This window comes from Condylura cristata, unplaced genomic scaffold, assembly GCF_000260355.1.
Source record: "Condylura cristata isolate star-nosed mole 26May11 unplaced genomic scaffold, ConCri1.0 scaffold00025, whole genome shotgun sequence".
Classification (NCBI taxonomy): domain Eukaryota; kingdom Metazoa; phylum Chordata; class Mammalia; order Eulipotyphla; family Talpidae; genus Condylura; species Condylura cristata.
The window spans coordinates 25,005,799-25,027,790 of record NW_004567126.1 but is presented as its reverse complement, the minus strand read 5'-3'; the positions used below and the strand labels follow the sequence as shown (position 1 = coordinate 25,027,790).

Sequence of the window (21,992 nt, the reverse complement as noted above, 5' to 3'; positions counted from 1 at the left end):
TTCCTCTCCCCCACCCCTCCCCACTTCACTGAGCCCCAGGGCTCAGGCTCTGCTGCCTGCATAGAAAATGTAGCCAAGCTTGAGAACAGCAAACAAAGGAGCGGCTGTGAGAACTGACAGCTCAACAACTCTGGCAGAGGGTCAGTCCTTGGAGGCGCTGCTGGCAGGGCCCACCTGCCCCACAGGGCACCCCATCCCCTTCAGAATGGCAGAGGGCAAGGTACTGGGCAGAGACCAACAGAGGAAGGGGAGGACACGGGAGAGAAGGCGCCTGTACAGCACAAACGTGGCAGAAGTGGAAGCGTCTCGGCACAGATGTGGCAACACTTGGCATCAGTATTATCTCTGAACTCTCTGCAGAGTAATTTCCTCCCCAAAAGAAACAGAAATGAAGAAGTGATGAGAAGGAATAGCAAGAGGAAGGGAGGCAGGGAACTGGAGGAAAGAAAGGAAGGGGGAGGGGGAAGAGAAGGGAGGGGCTGGAATTCTAGTTGGGGAGAAAGTGTCATTCTGAAAGGACAACTCTGGAGAGGGAATTTGAGGTGCAACCCCACACTCATTTTCTATGCGTTTCAGGGAGCAGGATTCTCGGGGAGGGGCCCTAGAAGCCCTCCACGGAGAGAGTGTGGTTGAGCGCGTAGGCATCGCTCTCCTCTTCCTCCAGAAGCAGCTTGTCAATGGTCAGAGAGCTGACGCTTCTCCGGGGGTCTTCCACGTCCTGAAGGACTGGCTCCGGGAGAGAGATGGGGAGCTGGACAAACTGGGGCCCCGGCAGGGCTGGTGCCGGAGGCTGGTACTGTAGGGTGGAGGTGGGCAGAGTGGACAGGGGCTGAGGCCACGGGAAATAGGTGAGGGGGGCCTGGTGCTCCGGGCCCTCCAGGGAAGGGCCCACCGCGGGGGCAGCAGCGCTTCTGGCCTGTGGTGGTGGAAACACAGGGCAGGAGGGTTAGCGGCCTTGAGGGCCCAGTGCCCATCCTGGTCCTCGGGAGGGTCTATCTCCCATGCCCCTTTCCTGCAACCTCACTCCAGGGGCTCCACCTCTACCTGTTCCACCCCCCTGCAACCCCTCCCCCACCTTCACCCCCCTTCCACGCCCTGCAACCCCCCCCAACCCCTGCCCCAACTCTGCAGTGCCCCTGACTCCATCAACCAGCTCTGTGTTCTTCCTCATGTGACCTTCCAAGCCTCTGTTTTATTTTTTCTTCTGTAGAAAGGTCATAGGGCTCAGTGAACTGGAGGTGATTTTCCAGATTTCACTGAATGTAAAATGCACCAATTTCAGAGATATTAACAGGGGGTTGGGGGAGTCAAGGGAAGCACTGCGGGCTAGACGAGGCTGTCATATGAGCAGGCTGCACTACAGACAAGGTGGCTGCTGACCTGCCCAGACACAAAGGCCCTCCCAGCTCCACACAGCTGGGGCTCTGAGGTCCCCCAGGGCGGCCAGCACAGCTCCACTCCCCTCCCACCCTCTCTGGTGGTGACCAGGAGACCAGGCCAGATCTGGACAGAGGCCGGGGAAGGATATTATTAGTGACCCTGGCTTTCCTGACAAGCCCTGAAGCCTTTCCGGTCCTCCTCCTCCTCCTCCATTCCTCTGAGCTGGTCCCTCGCGGCCATCCCAGGAACCTCCAAAAGTCAGGGCCATTCTCCCAGGTGCTCTCACAGGCACAGCCACCTCCCTGCATTCCTGAAGTCAAGCTTGAGAGGGCAGGGCCGGATTCTTACTGTTTCCTCAGTGGAGGAAGCAGAAGCAGCTGAGGAGGAAAGCTCCACAGAGTGCCTCGTGAGAGGCCTAAATCTGCCCCCACCTGTGACATCTCCCCGCTCCCCCAGCCCATTGTACTTCATCTGGAGAGTTGACTACTGGTGTCATTTATGGAAGAGCTTATTTCCAATTGGGGGGCTCTTTTTATGAGGACCCTGGTACAGAAGGTCTAGGGTGGGGCCTGGACTCTGCACATGTGATCTAACCCAGTGACACCAGAGTAGCTGGTTCGGAACCACCATGAGTAGCAAGACTTTAGGGTGCTTTTCTACAGAAAACGATGGAGCTGATAAGAGTCTCAGAGACCCCAGCTTCCTTATTCCCTCACGCCCCCTGGACCATTTCAAAACTGCAAATAGAAATCTTGCGTTTTCCAGCCATGCACCTGCGTGAGTCAACTGCTGGTTGTGTGGCTCAGAGATGGAAGCACAGGGCTGGCAGAGACAGGTCTAACTCCCAGTGCTCAGCAGCCTAAGTGGTAGCTGTGACCAGCTTTGATGAGTTGACTTACAAATTGGCAAAACGAACACATTATTTCTTAATAAATACAGTGTGTTTGATATACAGAATCTTTCAAAGCAGGAGACAGAAATGATGAAAGGATAAATAATAACAGGAATCCTTGGGAACCATTGAAATGGTGAAAACCATTTTGTCCACAATCCCCTACCCGCCCTCTCCAGTTCCCCGACATGGAAATAACTTGCCTGGGAAAGGTGTTGAATTAGCTTCTTCCTATGCACTGTTACCCTGCCCCCATGGCTGGTTTTCAGGTAGTTGAGTGGGTGGGAATGAGAAGGGAAGGAGAGGCTCCCCCAGGCCATGCCCAGAGGTCGGGAAGGGCAGGCTGTCAGGATGGTTGCACACCCTGAGGGTCATAAAGAACCAAAGCAAGCTCCACCTTCTGAGAAGGGGGCTTGGGGCCTCCCTGGCTGTGCTAAGGGTTAAGTCTCAGCACTATGAAACTATCCGTAGCCACTGCAGCATGAGTTCAATCCCCCGCTAGGGAGCTGACCCATATGGTTCAGGAGACCTCTCATCTTACCCACTGCTCCCCTCAGCAGTATATTTCAGGTAGCCTGCCTGTTTTGCCCTCCAATCTGTCCGTGGTGAATCCCCTCACACACACACTCACACCTCTGGCCTACATCCCAGATCTTGTATGCATAAATAAATAAAATTTTAAAAAGAAGGAGGCATTGCGACCGACAACTCCTGAGATCCCAGCCCCACCTCCCAGGCTTCCTCATACTGGAGCTGCATACAGCTATAACCATAGGCTCTTTCTCCTCTGAACACCTTGGGGGGGGGGGGAGGGTTCCCCATTCCTTTGGTCAAGTAGGCACCATTCACATCAAACTGTGTCACTTCCTTTCTCCATGCCCTCCCTTCCCCATCTGACACTTGATGTTATTGACTGGTAAATGTTGACTGGCTTTGAGGTAATCACAGCAATTATTCAACACTTTCTCTACGCTGAGAACTATACTAGGCCCTCCACATGTATCATCCTATGTGATCCTGACATCACCCCTTTTGCTACTACTCCCATTTTACAGATGAGAACACTGAGGCTCTGAGAAATTAAGTCACTCAGCCCAAGGCAACTTCACCAGAAAGTAAAGAGACAAGGACTGAAACCCAGGCAATCTGATGCAGAAGCAGAACTCAAAGTTATCCTGCAGGTGGCTCTGATGCATCAAAAACCATTTTCTCAGAAGCCATGTTGCCTGTTGATCAGCCTAGCCACTGCTGGTGAACCCCACTGTGGAATGAACAGTTGCTCCTACATCATCTGAATGAAAAGGAGAGTCTGGCTCCGGGGCCAGACCCCACACAGACTTCACCTAGGATCCCATTTGCTTAAAATGTAGACTTGAAACCAAGACTAACTCATTTCAAGGCAGCAAGGGATTCAGGACAGAGAGGCAGGAGAGGGCCCTAACCCTGAGGGCAAAGCATGTCAAGGAGACAATAGCTTTCTTCAGGGAAGATACTCTCGGCCCACAGGATAAGAACAGACCCCGCTGTTGAGACAGGGTGGGCTTAGACGACCTGCTCATCCTGGGACTCCATAGCAAGGAAGATCAGGAGTCAGGAGGTCTGCCCAGGTTCAAAAAAGGAAGCCTTAGGACAGCTGGCGTGGGGTGCAGCTCTGTCTTTGTGTGACATACCGTGACGTTAGTGATGAGTGGCTGAGAGGCGTAGGTCAGCACTGAGGAGGGCCCCACCACCGTGTAGCTGGGGCACACAGGCTGCACATACATGTCAGCTGAGTAGGGGCAGCTGACAGCTTCGTGGGACACATACTCGGTATAGGGCGCCCATGGGGCCAGGGGCTGGAGGGCGGCCGGGGCGGGCTGGGAGAGCCAGCCCGTGCACAGGGCCCCCTCCTCCGTCACTGTGGAGGTAGAGACGTCCATGTCAAGACAGGAAGGACCTGTGGAAAGAAGGGAAGGACAGGGCTACAGGTGCCGGCCGGGAGTGGGCCCAGGAGGGAGGAGGCAGGGAGTGAGGGAGCTCTTACCCACGGTGGTATAGGTCGCCAGGGGCTGATGAGGCAGCACCACCTGAAGGGGAGATGGGAAGACCAGGATCAGGCTCTCCATGGAGAACCAGCCCAGGCTGAGCAGTATGGGGGAGACTCTCCTGTTAGAACAGAACACCTGCCCCAGATTCCAGCCATCACCACCCGTTCCAGTAATTTGTTTCCATTTAGCAAGAATCCATCCTGTATGGCAAGAAGAGACCTGGCCTCATCTTCCAGGGGGAGCCTGACTTCTCACCAGGATGTGCAGGTGATGCTCACTCAGTCGCTGGCAGTAACTTTGTTCAATGAGCCAAAGCGGACCAGGTCCCCTCATCCCACCTTCAGGGACCAACTGACCCACTGGGCCTTTCTCCAGCAGCCATTCCCATGGAAACTTGATGTCTTCAGGCTCTTTACATGTAAGGAAGTACTCCCACTCGGTCCCTAAAGGCACCCCCCACATGCGAGCGTGCACACACACGCACACACACGCCACAGCAGCCCTCCTCACCGCAGTAGGTGTAACTGGTGCCCCGCTGCTGGCGTGGCCACGTTTCCTCCTCAGCAGCTCCTTCACTGGCTCCTTCACACGGACACCCTGGTAGGGCCGGGGTGGGGCTGGGGCCTGTTCTGGAGCTGTGGCTGAGAAAAGCAAAGGCAAGGTATTCATCTCCCTTCTTAGACAAGACCCCACCCTTAAGTGTCCCCACTCTTCAAGGATAAGTCTGCTCACCCACATCACCCCTGAACATGAGGAGCCACAGGTATTGCCTGGAATATTCCTGCCAGCACTGTCACCCCTCCTGGCCCAAACCAGTCATGGCTCCCCTCCACACCAACAGGTGAGGCCTGGCTCCTTAGCCCAGCGCTGACAACCCTGCATAGCGTGGTCTCGACCCACTTTCCCAACCACGGGGCATGCTGCCATGGCATGGAGCCTGGCTCCTGCCAGGTCTCCCTAGACTTGCTATGCATATTAGCATGTCTCGCGTCCTCATCTCTACTTGAGAGGTGAGGAAGCCCTCTCTTTTCCCACACTCTGATTCTTCCTGGCCCAAGACTAGCACAGGCCTCCTGGCTCGCCCCTGCAGCCCACAGAATTTGCTTCTTCCTTTAACCTCTAAAACACTTCTAGGCCCATTCAGTGTCATCACAGGGGGCAGTAGAGGACGGCATAAGAGCAGGGACTTCAACTCAGATGGCATGGACTTCAAAGCCTGCCCCCAGCAGATTCTCACTGAGTGATCCTGGGCAATTAAATAAGTGTTTCGGTCTCTTCACCTGTATTTGTTTTTTCAGTTCAAGAAATGTTGCAAGCAATCACTGATACAGTCAAAGGGAAGCATCGTATAGGCTTAGTGTAAAATCAGAGTTACAGTAAGTATTCAGTACACTTTTAGTCTGCAACCGTGTGACTAGTTATCCTTTTTAATGTTAATTCCCGATTCCTCTAACAAGATTACACGCTTCTAGAAGTCAGCTACTGTATCTTATGTCCCTACATCTTCCCAAGGGTCATGTTCAGACAAGTTCAGTAAGTGATATGTTGGTTACTTTTTGGATGAGTGGTTAAAATGTGTTGTTATTTGTCTTCTGTTCACTTCCCTGGACCTTTAGAAAGAGCTGAAGTGAGTCACTGCCATGTTCTCCACGGTCAAAGACCCAGTGGTGACCCATGAGCCCTGGCCAGCAGTGTCCTGGCTTGCTGGTAAGAGGCAGTTTCCTCTGCCTTTTGTCATCAAAGCCAAGAAACCAAAACACCAACATAGAACACAGAGCTCTTTCAGAGCAGAGCATGCCAGTCAAAAGCATCCATGGCCAGGCAGTGACAGATGTCTGCCCACTGGCCCACAGGCTCAGGTCTGTGCACTCTGAGGGCAGTTCTGGGCCAGTCAAGAGTGGCAAGAAGCAATGTCCCTTACAACTCACATTGGGGTCCATTATCATTCACCGATAAAGGCTCTGGGTTCCGGGGCACAGAATCATAAGCCAGAAACCTGGGTATCTATTAACTCCGGATCTGCAGTCCTGCTGTGGCCGAACTTTGCTCGGTAAATACCCAGCTGATAAGGTCCCAGCCTCCCTCAGCACCAGGCTTCCATTCATACTCCCAGCGCACAGCTGGCCTGGCATGGAAGCCCAGCTGGCAAGAGCAGTGGCAGAAGGAGTGAAGTACATCCAAGAATACAGGGTGTGAGCCAGTGAACCTCAGCACTCAACTACACTAGAAGCCTCTGCAGGGTTCCTAACCTGGACAAATAGCAGGAGCGACCAGAGAATGACACAAAACGCAGATACCCTGGCCCAGCTCCTGGAAAGCCTCATTCTGGGGGTTTGATGGAGGCCTAAATTCTTGAGGAAATCTGTAGCTGCTCTGGGATTTGAACCACGAAAAATTCATCCCTGATCTAATATAAGAACTCTCCCTATCATATCCTGATAGGAAGTTAATTCCTAACAAGGGATCTCTACTGCCAGTCATCCCAATATAGACGTAGCCCCAACCACGTCTGCCGTCAATCTAGTGGGGGAAAAAAAACAAGAGTTACAATTGGTGAGATTCAGGCTGACAAAGGAACATATAAGCAGAGAGCCCTCCTGTACCTGCCGCCTGGGACCCTTTGCACCATCAGCTTGGTGCTAAGCAGCAGTGACAGTGGACTTGAGGGCCAAACTACCCTCTACTACCTCCTGGTAGAAGGCTCTCAGGTGTATTGAACATGCTGGGCCTCCATTTCCTCATCTGGAAAAGGATAATTATTTCAGTCTCACACAGCTATTTCGAGGGTTGACTGAAATAACACATGGGGAGCTTCAAAGCCAGGCCCAGCCTCCCCAAACCATTCCAAGTGTGCATTCGCCTCCCCCACCAGCTCCCACCATCCTCTCAAGAGCAGGAATAGACCTGCCTCTTGCTAACATTTTTCCTTGCACTACTTTCTAATGAAACTAACAATCTACAATCTTGTATATAAATTGCATAGACAGATATCTTGTCTGTAAAATTAGGATCCCAGTGATTCATGCATCCTAAGGTAATTTGAGTTACAAGCAAATGCTGACAGTAGAGTTTGTACTGAGTGAGCCTAGAAAAATGTGGGTTGATATTTTCATTGGTGTTAGCACTAGCATCTCTTTGCAGCATCTGAAAACAGCCCAAGCCTGTAGAGTCTGAATAAACATCCATTCCTTCAGCTATGTCTCAATTCTGTTGGGAACCTTCCTTCTGGCTGCATCACTCAGGCACAAAAGGCCTTTGCCATAGCGTGGGTGCTGCACACTGCTGACCACATGCCCCAGGTGTGCCTGCATGGCAGAGGACAGTGGCACCTGGTATCCCACACTCTGCCCTCTCAACCTCAAGTCACAAGGGCCACATAAGCTGTGGCCACATATCACTCAACCTGTTGTTTCCAACGGAGTTTCCAGTTTGTCCTTAAGCACAAAGTGCAGTCTGAGGCATTGTCCACTCTGGAGAAACTCCGGGGACCAGGTTATTTGGACAGTCTGAATGCTGTGGTCACACTCTTAATTCAGCTAGTGGACAAGGAAGGCTCAAACTCCTACGCACACAGCTCAGACCAGGCCAGACAATTCTATATGGTCAGTGCCTTCTGATCTGCATCTAGGGTATTCCCAACCCCACTGCCTCCCAGGAGGCAGACAAATGGATAGGTCGCTTGGTTGCAAAGAGGCCAGCTGGGCTTTTCCAGGATCTTGTCAAAGGTGGACTTCTATCCTCCTATTGTTTTTGAATCAAGGAACAAAGCCAGCTTGGGAGGTGTCATGAGCTGATGTCTTCAGCTCTGACGTCTGGACTTCCGTGGAACTCAGTGTCAACAGGTGCACCCTGGCACCATCGCCATATGGAGAGCAGTGGCCAATCTCCACCTCTGCTGTCACAAAACCCCCAAAGCGCTGAATGCATTCCAACTTCCCCCACCCCCCAGCTGCAAAAGAATCTTCTAACTGAAGCCATGTAGGCAAGAGGGAGGGTGAAGAGCCCAATTTGTGCCTCAAGACGATTTGCAGTAGAGTCCAACAGTTAAATGGTTTTGCCAGGGAGAAACTTTCAGTGACTGCCTTTTGAGCCACCCTATATGAAGAAAGATACACATTTCTGCTCCCACAGTAGGGCAACGTGGTGTTACCAAGGTGAGAAATAAGCCCATGAATACAAATCTACAAGAGGAAGGAGGTTTGTCTAATAGCCATGACTGCTTGACCGTGGGCTTCTGGTCCTTGAATCGTGGTAGCTTTAAAGCAACTATACTAATATTTAAAGGAACATTTTTAATTACTAAAATAATTTTCAAATGGTAAAAATAATCATAATAGCCAAAGAAAATAAAACAGGAATTGAAATAATAATACATAATGCAGAGACAATGCAAACCCAATTTCCCAAAGTTGAGTTGACCAGAGGCTCTAATACCTCTTGATGAACTGCAATGCCAGACAACAAACCCTCAAAGCCTAAAGCTTTCTCACCCTGTATCCTGTGTTTGAAGGCCCTTTGAAACTCCAGAGCCCATCCAGTGTCCACCCCAAGGGAAAATCTTCCCACCTACACTTGGCCCTCATCGCCTGCAGGCCTTCAGTCCCATTCCCTCTCCTTACCCCTGGGAATCAGCCACCAATGGAGTTGGGAAATAAAACGAAGCTCATTTACAGAAAAACCCACGAATTTGGCCTCAGCGAGGGCTTCTCTTTTCCAAAATGAGCAATGAAAAAATCTGAAGGTATCAAAAGTCAGCAGAAGACATTTCAGTTCCCCCTATTGCCCACCAGACATAGACCACATAACAAAAATATAAGAATCCTGCAGCTGTTGTCCCGCTGGTGAGCACAGACCATGACAGATGCAAGCCAACTGGACACTTCAGGCAGCACTCTGGCCACAAGTGGGCACTGCGCTAGCTTTATGCCAAGTTTAGGAGCCTATGGCTTCTACTGATTTAAATAAACGTGTTTCTCCAGGTCCTTAATAAGGCATAATAAAAATCACCGAGGAAATATGCAAATTATCAGCACCTATTTACTTAATGACCCAGTGCAAACCACACTGACTCCACAGTCATGAAGCTACTTGGCTACAGAGGTAAGTCCTCCTAATGGCTCCTAAGAAGGACCTACCTCCTTAGCCAAGTAACAAAGCTGACACCCAGACGTGGTGCCATGACACTCTTCTGGGTGCCATGTTCAAACAGACATTCCCTAGAACAGCCTCCAAGAGGTGCTAGAAAGAAAACTCTTCTCCCAGCCATGTCCTGTTAGATTTCCCGTGAATCATCAGGGCCAGGCAGTAAGTTGGACACCAACTGGAAGAGCAGCTCCGGTGGGAAGGTGGGGTCCAGGATTACCCTACATTTCCATCACCAGAGACCCAGGACCTTGCCAGTCTAGCACACCAAAAACATTTGTTTCTAAGCAAGGGCTGACATCAACAAAGGCATGATGTCACACAAAGCTGACATATGAAGGCTGAAGTCACTCAAAGCCACATTGAAAGACAATCCTTTCCCAGCCCAGAGGTACTATGCGTATTATAAACACTGCTCCCAGCAAACCCGGGAAATACTGCTCTTTTTGCAGCTGAAACTTCAAAAATTAAAAATTAAAGAGTTACACTAAGGAGAAATACAAATAATTTTCTCTTTATTTGTAGCACAACCAAAAACAAATAACTAAACAATAAGAATTCAAGCCCAGGGTTGAGAAATGTGTCAGTTTCCAACCGAAAGCAAAGTCACAAAAGTTGCTGGCACTTTTGACGTTAATATAAAGTAGCTTGTTTGTGTTCTCAGGCTGAGAGAGCTGTGGACTCCCAGGGAAGAGGCTCTCAGGTCACATTTATATCCTTAACTGAAACACTAACATGAGTGTTCTTAGGATGAAGTTCTGAGTCAAAGTTTTCAAATTGTTCTTTCCACTCACGGACAATGGCTGAATTTTTTCCAAGCAGGAAGAAAGAACTTGGGCTTTGGCCAAAGAGCAGACTTGATGTGCTATAGAAAGGCTTTCCCGCCCAATTCACACTAGATTGTAGAATAATTCTTCTTTTTTTAATGTAAGCCAACAAAGAGATTTTATATGTATGTAAAGGCAGGTTTCCTATTCACTCATTTTTGAACCAAGATGACCCTGCAGTCCAAAGATCTCACTTCACTCATATTCTAGCCATCTGCATAGCGCCCTGGGGCAGAGATGCTAAAAGCTAGAGGGACAAAAATGGTGACCTTAAAGGCAGTATCCAACAGAGAAGCAAAGTGGGCCCTCTGCTGTGTAACAGCTTAACGTTGCTTGTCAGACTGCTGTGGTGGCAGCTCAGAAATGCCAAGTGACTCGCCTGAGGTCTAGGATGTCATCCAAGAAGCCTAGGACTTCAGACTACAAGCACTGACCACTTCTGCCTGGCTGCTCCTCTCTACTCATCCTGCACTGCTCTGGGTCATACTGGAGGTCACTGAAGGATTCCTTGCGCAGATCTGACCATTCTTCCTCCAGTTGGAATCTGGGCTTGGACCATCCTGATCCAGTCTCTCTTGATTGCCAATTTCCCCAAGAAATGGTGTTTCCCAGATGAGAAAGGAGAGCAGTCCATGAGAAGCTTACCAGCAATCTGCTCACATGAGGGCTGACAGGAACTGAGAGCCCCAAACAATTCCCCACTCGGTTTTATTTTTGGCATTTTTGACTGAAATGACAGTGGACAGGTTCACCTGAAAAACCAGCTGCATCTGCCTGCCTTTTACAGAAACTGGGGTCACCAGAGCAGAAAGGGCTCCCATCACAGATAAGGAAATAAGACTAGGAGGCCACTGGCATTGAACAAGTACTTGCCAAGTAGAGTAAGCCAAGTTCCTGCCTTCATGGAGCTTACAAGTCTGCTCTGGGGTGGTGGAGTGGGAAAGACATCCATTGAGTAACTGCACAAGCAAAATTAGCACTACAAGTTATGACAAAGCCACATCTGCCTCATAGATGACGTGTTCTGACTTGCTTGGCTGGCTTCCACCTCCACTTGATTCAACAGGGTTTAAATGAGCAATAAGTGGGGGTGGGGGCCAGTCTATAGGGGCTATAAGAGGGGTTCTGTCTTCACAGCAAAGGGACTGATCTAGGGTCTGGCTCCATCCACATCATGAGGTCAACTTTGCCCAAGGGCGTACAAAATAGCTCCAGATGTTCAAGGTCCTTCCCCAGCCTAGGGACCCTAGATGAAACCCAAAGATATTTTACCAACTGGTCCTAAATGATTCTGGAAAATTAACCCACTGAAAGAAGAGTCATCCTAGGAACTCAGATTCTTAGTGCTGTGCTTTAACCTGCTACGCCACCAGGGAGATCCCAGGAACTCAGATTCTAAAATGGAAACTGGCTAGCATCAGAGATTATATACTTAATCTCAGACCTCACTTCCTAAGATTAAATTTTCAGGAGCTCCTGAATCAGGCTACCACTGCCCTAATAAAGTCAAAACACACTTCCATCTAATGATAGATATTTTTTTAATTGGGAGGGAGAGAAATACCCCAAAATCCTTGGCATCAGCAAGAAGCAGTGTGCTGTAGTTTAGAACACAAGCAGACTGAGTTTAGAAGCCTACTACATATATAGCTTATTATGGAAGGTCCCTAGCAAGTCCTTTAACATGCTTTGCCTCAGTATTCTCATTTGCAAGATGAGAATGGTAATATCCATCTCATGGATTATCATTCAGAGTATGTGAGATTAACACAGCTAAGCGTAATACATAATAAGTGCCTGATAAATGGCTATTTCTCTTTTGATCTCAACCAATAATCTGTGGATCATCACCTATCAGGCACGGAGCCCTTGTGCAGGCCTTGCATCTGCTTCATCTTAATATTAAATAGCTCTACATGCCCAGGGCCTTCTGCTCCTTGCAAGGCCTATGGCACCCTGTCTTCATCATACACCTGGAAGTCATCCCTCAGCTATCTGGGCCTGCTGTCCGGAAGAAGCAGGAGAGCCTTGTTTAGGATAGAGCTTTGCTCAGAGAGCCTGGTCAAAGTCCTTATTTTCCAACAGAACAAGCTTGGACAGGAAGCATCAAAATTTTGGCATTGGTCTCTTGTAAAGATTGGCCTCTTATAAAGAACTGTACAAGTCCAGAGCAGAAAAACTTCTTTCTTCAGAAGCCACCAGAAGACTAGGGTTTGGGGCAGATTTGAGACTGTAAAGGATGACTCCGGGAAGGAGCACCTTGAGGATTTTTGAGAAACAGACAGAGTAAGAAAGCATGCCTTTGTGTGGTCTCTCTAGGAACCTTCTTATTATATCCAAAAAAACAAGGATGTGTTTAAGACTGAGGCCTAGTCATGGGAATATCTTTAAATGGCTGGAAAATCAAGCCCACACATCACATATGGAGACATGGCGTGGACTAGGGAGGGCCCTTTGGGGTTCAGAATGGGTGTGTAAGCTTCCCACCCAAATAGCAAGATAGTTCCTGAGTGAGGAGGTGGAGCAGGGGAGAGGGACACATCTTTTTCCTTACAGGATCAAGACTCAGTTTGAATCTTGAATTACTTGTTTTTTCTAGAACAGGGAAAATACATGGTTAGCAGCTAGAGGAAAGGAAGTGCAGTTGTTCGTTCTTTGATTTAAGCAACATCAAGTTTGGGATTTTCAAGAACAAAGAGATTCTTATGAAAGGAACTTCTCCTGAGACCCTGAGGTATGTACCATTTTCTTGGAGGAAGGACTCTTCAGAATCAGCATCAGCTGTGCTTTTGGGGTAACATCCAACTACCCAAGACCCAAGGCTCATGGTGGTCTGGAGCACTTTTACCTGGGTAAAACTGGCTGATAACTGACTCATAATGTGCATTTATAACTGCTGGTCAAGGTGAACTTTTTTTCTAAGTCTCTGGTTTACTAACCCATGGCCTTGTGATGTGGGAGAGTCCCTGATGAAGGATGCTGGGAAGTCTGCAGTATATCGAGCCTGGGAAAGAAGTTACTAATCAATCTTTGGGGAGAAGACATTCTTCCTTAGTCCCAAGATACCAAGTAGACGGAAAACATGACTGTCATAGCTTCACTGCTTCAGGGAGACCAACATATGCTTCACAGTGATCACTTTCCCCTGGGAATGAAGTCTTTACCCTGGAAGGAATGACCAGCTGTCAGAGATCTCCCTGAAGGAGAGGAGGATCAGTGCAGGTCAGGGTTGTCAAAGTGTGATCTAAAGAGGCTCAGAGACAGCACAGAAGCCTGAAGTTGCCAATCAAAGGGAGGAAGTGGGGGAGTCTGGGAGCAAAAGAGCAATAAGACTTCTGATATTCCCTCCCATACAAAGCTGTTCCTTTTTTACTCTTTGTATCAAGCTTGCAATAATTTAATTTTAATATGGAGTTTGTAACAAAAACATAGACACCACCACCCACCAGCCTAGATAACGTTGGATAATCTTCCCAATGCTAGTAGCTTATATCCTAAGATACATCTTTCTCCCCTAGAAGCTGAGCAAGAAATCTGACTACCACTGTGTTTTTTTGTGTGCATGTTCTGAAATAACTTTGTCTTATTATATATTTCAAATATGTACCATTGTATCATTTGTTTTTGAGGACCCACGGTTAATGTCAGATGCTCTGTAATTTTAATTCCATCTTCCTCTCCCTCAAAGGCATCAGTTTCACTGGCTGATTTCCTTAGGTGGAGATCATTCCACTGCTAGGTGGCCGCACGCACACATGGTGATAATGGCTGCCTGGCTGCCCAGCTATGATTTTCTCTCCTAAATGGTGTTGCTGTAATCCGTGCAGCATTAACCTGAACCCACTGCTCCCCTCTCTGGCCTCTGATGTTTTTATTTCCTTTACTCTTTCCCTAGCATTTCTCAGTCCTGAAAAGTTAAAACATTCTTCTCTTCCTTCCTTCCAATTAAATTTATGGTTCTTTTAGAGGATTAAAAAGTAATTAAACTTTTCTTAAGTCTGGTCAATCATCTTTGGTAACAACACCTGGTCTGAGGATGACTCTGGTTTATATTTCTTTGGCTACCTGCTCTTTCCAGAAAGTGATACTACGAAACCATTACTAAGAAAAGGAGGTAGCACATTGCTCTTTCAGTTTTCAGTATCACTTGTGCTATTTATTGCCTATTCAAGTGTCATTCGCCTCACAGCTAGCTTATAAACACTTCAGTCCAGTCTTGTCAATCAGAAAAAAAAAAAAGGGTTGCCACTCAGTAGAAGCCTGCTGTCATCCTACCTTGCTAGACCCATAGGAAATGATGGCCTGAGTCCCAAGTCTGTTCACAGATTGAGCAACTGAATCATCAGCAGTAGCTCTGACCACTACTTCAGCATGAGTTACAAGACAGAAATAGGTATGCTACTATTTCACACTAAATGAAGAACTTAGAAGTCATCCGAAGCTTGATCGAGCAAAACCTTAATCCTCAGAGGGAGAGAGAAGACAGGAATAAAATAATGGTAACCAATGTATCGTGAGTGCTGACTGAATAATAGGCAGAGCACTAAACATGAACCCTATGAAGACGTGTACCCAATGGGAAGGGCAGAACAGAGTCAAGGGGAGGGGACTTCCAGCATCTTACAACTCGTAAGGCATAAATCCAGGATTCAAACTCAGATCTGCCAGCCCCAGAGGTCAAACTTTGAGCCACTGAAGACAAAGAGAGAATAGAGATATATCATTCTATAGTTCAAAAATAAACCCTACTCTCGTACCTAGACTTCACTACTCTTCCCTACACACCACACACATAGGCATGCATGCATGCACACACACAGAAGGATAACCTGATTCTTCCAAAGTCTACAGAGTTTAAGATGAAGACAGTACCAAGTAGGCAGAAGCCATGCTTCTCCACACACAGATTGTGACACCAGGCTCCCCAGTATGCTCTCCAATATGGAGTAGGTTATTTGGGGGGAGATCAAGCTCCCTTTCTCTGAGTCCTCCATTGCAGCTAAAGTATCTACAGGGTCAAATGGAGGAGGCAGAGCAGCAAAACAAAAATCTTATCTCCTTCAATAAATAAGCTGAAACACATGCACCAAAAACTAGCTCAAAGAGACAACATGTCTGCCAACTGGCACACTTGACTTTGCGACGGGCCCTTCATCTAGGACTGGGCTTTTACCACAAGCCTGAACCCTGTGAGTGAGACAGGCACTGTGGCAGAGGTATAGGGCAGCTGAGCAAGAAAGGATTTGGATTGGGCTCACATGGTCTGGATGAGTTACTAACTTAATCTTTAAGCTTCCGTTTTCTCATCTATGAAAAGGAACACAGACCCCAACTCATGGAGTTTTATGAGGACTGAATGAGATAATAGATTCATAGTGTGGCAAAGACTGGCGGTTGCTACACCCAACGTCTGCTCTCTTCCTTATTAACAGCACCTACATTCTGGAGAGTGGCATTATGCCCAGCCAAACAATCACGCTATTCTCCCTCGCCGACAGGCGTTGTGTGTTGGGGAGAGGCCAGTGATAGAGAAGTATGATTTTTCTGCCCTCTCCATTTCTTCTTCCTTGTCCAGAGCGCAGCTGTGATGGCTAGAGCTACAGTGGTGCAGTGGTGACTATCAAGCACCTGTAGGACAAAAGTCATTTGCCAAGGACAACAGGCCAGAAAGACAGAGATAGCCTCTGACATAGCTGTCATCGCCAATGACAGACTTTTTTTCTTTGTGGAAGAAAGTATGCCACCACCTTATTTAAATCTATGCTTCTTCACGGACTCTTTACTAGCAACAAACCGATCCAACAGATCTAACAGAATGTTTGTACACAGCAGGAACCCAAGAAGCACTCAATACCCTATAGCTGATATGTATCTCTATGGAGAGAATAAAACATATTCTACTTAAGTTGTGTGATGTCCTAAGGTATATCAGAAGCCAGCAATTTCAACTTTCAGAGCAACAGTTGGCACTTTGACTGCACGTTAGAATCACCTGGGAAAGCATTTGCAAATCCAGGGCAATTTAATGAGAGCCTCTAGTAGGGCATAGGCACCAGTATTGCCTAAATCTAGAGTATTCCAATGTGCAGCCAAGGTGGAAAGCACCACTCAGAGAGAATTCCTTCCATTAAGGACTCATGTTTGAAAACATGTATTTCTTTTTGATAAGTGCTCATGAAAGCTCAACCATTAGAGGTGGGGAAGAACCTCAGTCAAGTTCAGTTCCCTTGTCCTTAGCCAGTAAAAGTCAAGTCCCACTTCACACTGGAACACTTGAGAAAAGGAGTGTCTAGCAGGTCTGCCCCACATCGAATGACATGTAAGTTGGAAACAAGAATCCAGACCTGCCTGAAGGAACAACACTTTGTCCATAGCATTACACAAGCAGGACAAAGTGTTTCACAGGAGGCCTCTCTTACCAGGCAGGCCAACTTTCATCAAGCAGTTGTACGGAACATTCTAGAAAACTAGAATCTTGCTAATTATTTCAGATAGATGGAAATTGTGTTAACAATCCAGATTAACTAGCCAACTTTGGTTGACTCAAAGTGAGAAATTGGTGGATGTCTTCATTTAGCAGGACCATAAACTAGAAGAAGCCAGATAAAAAAAGAAAAACCTAGTATCTTTGCTTTGCAATGGGAAAGCTTAACAAACAGAAATCTGTTGGACTTCTGCGTGAATTAAGTGCCCAGATATTTAGCGAAGAATTGTAGACAACCTTGGTTCTCGTTTTGTTCTTCACAACAGCACAGATTTGCAGGTATGAACTGGAGGACAGCTTCAAAGCCTCTGACTCAGGACCTTTTGGGGTGTGGAGAGCACAAATGTTTCCAGTAAAGAGAGAGCAATATATTTCTCCAGTAAATAGAGAGAAACAGAAGGGTCCAAATGGTTTGCTTTTCCCCACTAATCTGTGTGCCTAGTCAATGTCTAACATGTGAATTCATGTCTGTCTTTTGGGTCTTACTTGTCCTTATCAGCAAGAACCACTGAATCAACAGATAAACTTGGCAAGAAGTAAAGGTGCTTATTAGGCTTATTAAGTACGCAAAGGTTGTAACACAGAAGAGAGCAATATTAGAGGCAGCTCACAAATCTAAGTTACTTCTTTTAATTTTTTATTTGTATTTATTATATGTTATTATTATATATAATTATATATATTATATATTTATAATTAGAATATGTATAATTAGAATTATGTACACACACACACAATTCTTCATTTTAATACCAAAATAGAAAGAAGATGTGGTATGTATACACAATGGACTATTACTCAGAAAGAAAAAAAGAGAAACTAAATTACTTCTTGTTAAAAGTTACTCTGGGCCCTTCCTGGTAGTGCAGCGGGTTAAAGCACTGCACTGAGAAGCTAAAGCCACTTCCGCATGAGTTCGATTCCCGCCTGCCCCGGAGGTGACCCCCTGGCGTGGCAGACTTCTCCTGACCCGCCCGCTGCTCCCCTTAGCAGTGTACTTCATAGATCTGCCTGTTCCACTCCCCAGTCTATCTCTGGTGAAGCCTCTCACCGCCCCTGAGCCTCTGGCCTGTATCCCAGTTCTGCATGTGCAAATAAATAAATCTTTAAAAAAAAAAAAGTTACTCTGGAGGAGAGTTTCAAAAATTGTGTGTATATTTACTTGTTTTCCTTATTTTAACTACATTTTTAAATGCCCTAAAAAAGTTGACTACTCAGAAGAGAAAGATAAATACTAGTAGTTTCACTTATATGTGGAATATAGAGAAAACAAACAAGGGATCAAGCAAAGACATACTTCAAAATCAGCCTCTGAAAGTTGACCATCGGTCTGAAGCAACCAGGAGGAATGCGGGAAGAAGAGAGAGGAGGAGGAGAGAAAAAAGGGGGAGGGGGTAAATTCAATGGACTATGGTGGATGCCAATGGTGATTTGGTGGTGGAAACTATGGTGACCATACCTGAAGGGAGAAATTCCTTGTATTGTGAAAAAAATGAAGAATTCAAAATAATAATACTTCATTTTCAAAAAGTTGGCTACTCAGAATTTTACTCCATCAAGTAAATCCAGAGTTCTAGTTTAAAGAGAATTTTGAAGCCCTAATTTATCAATTTGGTGAACTGCTGCTCTGTTCAAGACATCTGAAAGCAAAGGCAAATCCTTGCCCTAATCATGTGTTAAATACTATTTCTGGTGGTACTATCACTAAGATACATGAAAGTCAAGTCGACGGCACATCCAGCTTGTCAATTCAAAACACATCAGTCAAGCCTGCCTAACACCAATACCAATAAAAAGTTGTCATTCAATTTATTGATTTTCTAACAAGCAGCGTTGGTTGTATTAGGAAGAAGTCAGCCAAGTCAAATGTCAGCATTGTGCAAATCACTAAATCACTTGAAGGCAAGCTTTATCTCCCAGTGTGCACACCAGGCTACTGAGTAACCTAAGGAAATGAATACCTAAATAACGACCCAAGTCGCTTTAGACCATGGTTGGCACTCTCTTCCTAGGAAGAGCAAGATAGTAAATATTTTAAGCTTCGCAGGCCATATGGTCTCTGTGGACCAACTCAATTCTTCCGTTACAGCAAAATTGGCCCTAGACAATATGTAAATGAATGGATGTGGCTGTGTTCCAATAAAAGCTTATTTACAAAAACAGGTGGCAGGACTGATTTGGAGCTCAGGCCACAGTTTGCAGACCCCTGATTGAGACACTTGGAAAACTGTAAGAGTGTGTCATGCAAGAATTTCATACTTGCGCCTTTGTGACCATTCTATTCAGATAAGGACATAGCCCAAGGTACTGGGGTAACTCTGATTTCCCATGGAGATGTCACAAGAGGGAAGATGTCCTCTTGCTACCATCATTACTCACAAGACCTGCTAACGCTTTCCCAACATTTTCTACTTTCATTCTGACCAAAACCTTGCAAAGCAGACACTAGAACACCCATTTTCTGGATATTTTTAAGAATGTGAGGTTCAATAACTTAGTGATGGAGCCACCTTTCCAACCTGTTTCACTCCACCACCCCTGCTCTTTCTACTGTGCAGCTACTAGCTGCCTTAAACACAGCTTCTTATTGGGGTAAAAGTTAGGTTTGCACCATCACACAGGACCCCTGGAACAAGTGCACAACCCAGGGCAGTAGTCAGCAGGTGCAGTGACTTCTTTATCTAATTGGCCAGTCAAGCAAATCTTGAATTCGTGGTTGGGGCATGAAGATTTCCACTTCTGTGTGTCCAAAGCTCTGAGCTGATCTGAACCAAAGCCCAGCTTCACATTTAGTCCTCAAGCAGGGGTCATGGGCCAGGGAAGGAGGAGGCAACATGTACCAAGTGAATGTTTTTTTTAACCCTTTCCAGAACCTCAGAGTACAGTCATTTCAGCTCATGCCTCAAGGGTGTTTAGTGAAAAAAGAAAGTGCCTTTTCAGCACTCTTGGTGTCTGATTTCAAACCTGCCCTTCCATCGGGCGATTCTAAATGGGCTGACGATGCTACACTGTTTTTACTTAGTTTCCCACAGAGTTAGTCACCCTGGTGCCTTTGGTGGCACAAGGTTTGATCTGGGGTAAGGGGTTATGGCCCGGGCCTGAGCCCTTCCCTAATTTCCCTTCAGGTGCCAGAAGCCAATTCAAGAGAATTGGGATTATGTGTGCATCTGAACAGAGAGCTGTTTTACTGTTTCTGACTGACCTCCAGGATGTGAGCATGAAACATGCCTCTCACATCCCCTTTTTGAAAAATGGCTAGTCTCTTAGGAGGAATTAAAAAAGAAAAAAACTGTAGTGCCCAACCAAGAAGGAAGAATATAGCAGTTCATGCATGCAGGGCAGTAACCCTCCTCTCAGGCACTGAAGCAAAACAGAGCAGTCAGTATCGCTTTGGAGGCATCTCAGCTGCAAAGTTACCTCTATGGAATGGGGACATTTTCACTCCATTTTACAGAAGAGAAACCTAAGGATTAAAACGGGGGGGGGGGGGGGGGGGGACCATGACTTGCTCTGAGTAGACAGGAACCAAAGTCCCTCAGGAGCTCACAAGACCCTCTAGTCAGCTCTAAGCACATGGGCACAAGGATCTCCATAGCCCCCAGGAAAGAAGTCAATACCCACCTGCCAGTCTTGCTCCCTCAAGGCTGTCCTGTGGTTTAGGGTCTCACTTTATCCTTCCAGAAGCAATGCAATACTAGAATGTCTTTAATTATCTAGGAAGGTGTCTAACTCTCTAGTTCAAGTGAAAGTTCATTTGCTTTGACTAAAAGAAGAAATTGTATTTTTGCAACATCAAACAATGATGAGATTTCAGAATCTGAGAAATTGTGAAATCTCTAAGTGCTTTGCACATCTCCTCTGCTTTACATTAACAAGCTCAATTTGGAAAATTTACACAAGAAATAGAACACTGAAATGGCAATAGAGTAACTGTAAGCTGTATTGTAATCAATGAAGTTATATTTTCACAACTGTGAGGACTCCAATAAAATACCTTCTTGTAAGAGAAACAAACATTTTTTTGTTTGTTTAGTTTTTTCATATGTGTAGATTTTCTTGCACTAAGTTTGCTTAAAGTAACTGAACTCATTAAAAAGCACTTTAAAGAAGGCGGGGAAAATGAGGGGTAATACTTCTTTCTTGTGGAAATACAGAGCTGAGCCCCAATAAGGTTTGAATCGCATGAGGCCATCAAGTTGACTTCTTTATGCCAAGCAAGGAATGTTGTAGGATTATTAATAACATGAGTTGGCTCTGTTGACATCATGGAAAATAAAGTTCTCTAGTGCCTCATCCAACTTCAGGGATGAATACTAGGGGTAACAACACCTTTGTACCCACAAGCTAGCACCGAATGGGAAAAAGGTGACAAGAGGCCAAGCAATGAAGAGAGTGAAGACCTCCTTGGCAAAGCCACGTTTCTGCATTACCCCAACACAGGGACACGATCACATCTCTGGAAGAAAGTTAAGTAACCTGGGGAAAAACAGATCACGGAACAGGACCACAAGCTGAAGGCGGGCTCATAACAGTAAAGCCACTAGTATAAGAAGTCCATGGCTTTCCCCTTCTTGGCCCCAAACCAGTACAGTGCTTGGCTTTTGTTTTGTGAATCATACACTGCTCTTTCTCCACCCAGTGATTCATGCCCACCACGGAGACACGATGAGCTGTCCCACCTTGGAACACGAGTTCGTTCCCCTCCAGTCTGGAAAATCAGCATCACTTCTGACAGGTTGGTTTCTCCATCAGGCTCTTCCTCGCCCACCTCGTCCTTCCCCCACACCCCTGCTGGGAGCCCAGTCTCCTGTGAACCCCACAACCCCACTCCTTTCCCCCACACACAACACACTCACTGATGAGCTCCCAGGTTTACATGACACTGACAGCCACGGTCAAACCACTTACGTTTTTGCCAGAGCATGGCCTGTGACAGGATGTTGCCTTTTCTCTTTGAAGCAGACAGTTTGGCTTCTTTAATGTGAGACCTGGGTGCGCTTTCCTCCAGGGGAGCCACTGCTTGCACAAAGGTTGTTTCCTCAGCTTTTTAAAGCCCCAAGTTCCCGCTGCGCGGGGGCATAGCGTCATCACATCCTCCCACCTCAGGCACTGGTGCACTTTTTCTTCAGCAAAACTGCCTGTCACCCCACTGTGCGCACCCTCAGAGGCCCACCGGCTGCAGACCACTTCACTCACAGAGCCAACCAGCTGGATCCAAACAAGCCAGCACAGGAGACAGT

General features: G+C 46.9%; 1 protein-coding gene across 1 annotated transcript; it reads right to left on the bottom strand.

The window, feature by feature from the left end:
• Nucleotides 1–569: 569 nt before the first annotated feature.
• On the bottom strand, nucleotides 570–21,768 carry POU2AF1 (POU class 2 associating factor 1). Its single transcript, XM_004689278.1, has 5 exons — nucleotides 21,661–21,768; nucleotides 4,810–4,940; nucleotides 4,296–4,338; nucleotides 3,943–4,208; nucleotides 570–916 (listed from the first exon to the last, which is right to left on the bottom strand). Exons 1-5 carry the CDS (start codon nucleotides 21,674–21,676, stop codon nucleotides 602–604), a joined length of 771 nt encoding a protein of 256 aa, XP_004689335.1. The 5' UTR covers nucleotides 21,677–21,768; the 3' UTR covers nucleotides 570–601.
• Between the last annotated feature and the right edge of the window lie 224 nt (nucleotides 21,769–21,992).

What these genes read in the sequence shown, in the direction of transcription:
- POU2AF1 (XM_004689278.1), bottom strand. An exon ending in GGCGACCTATACCACCGTGG is followed by an intron (nt 4,209 to 4,295) that starts GTAAGAGCTCCC and finishes TTCTTTCCACAG; the next exon opens with GTCCTTCCTGTCTTGACATG. An exon ending in CACTCATCACTAACGTCACG is followed by an intron (nt 917 to 3,942) that starts GTATGTCACACA and finishes CCACCACCACAG; the next exon opens with GCCAGAAGCGCTGCTGCCCC.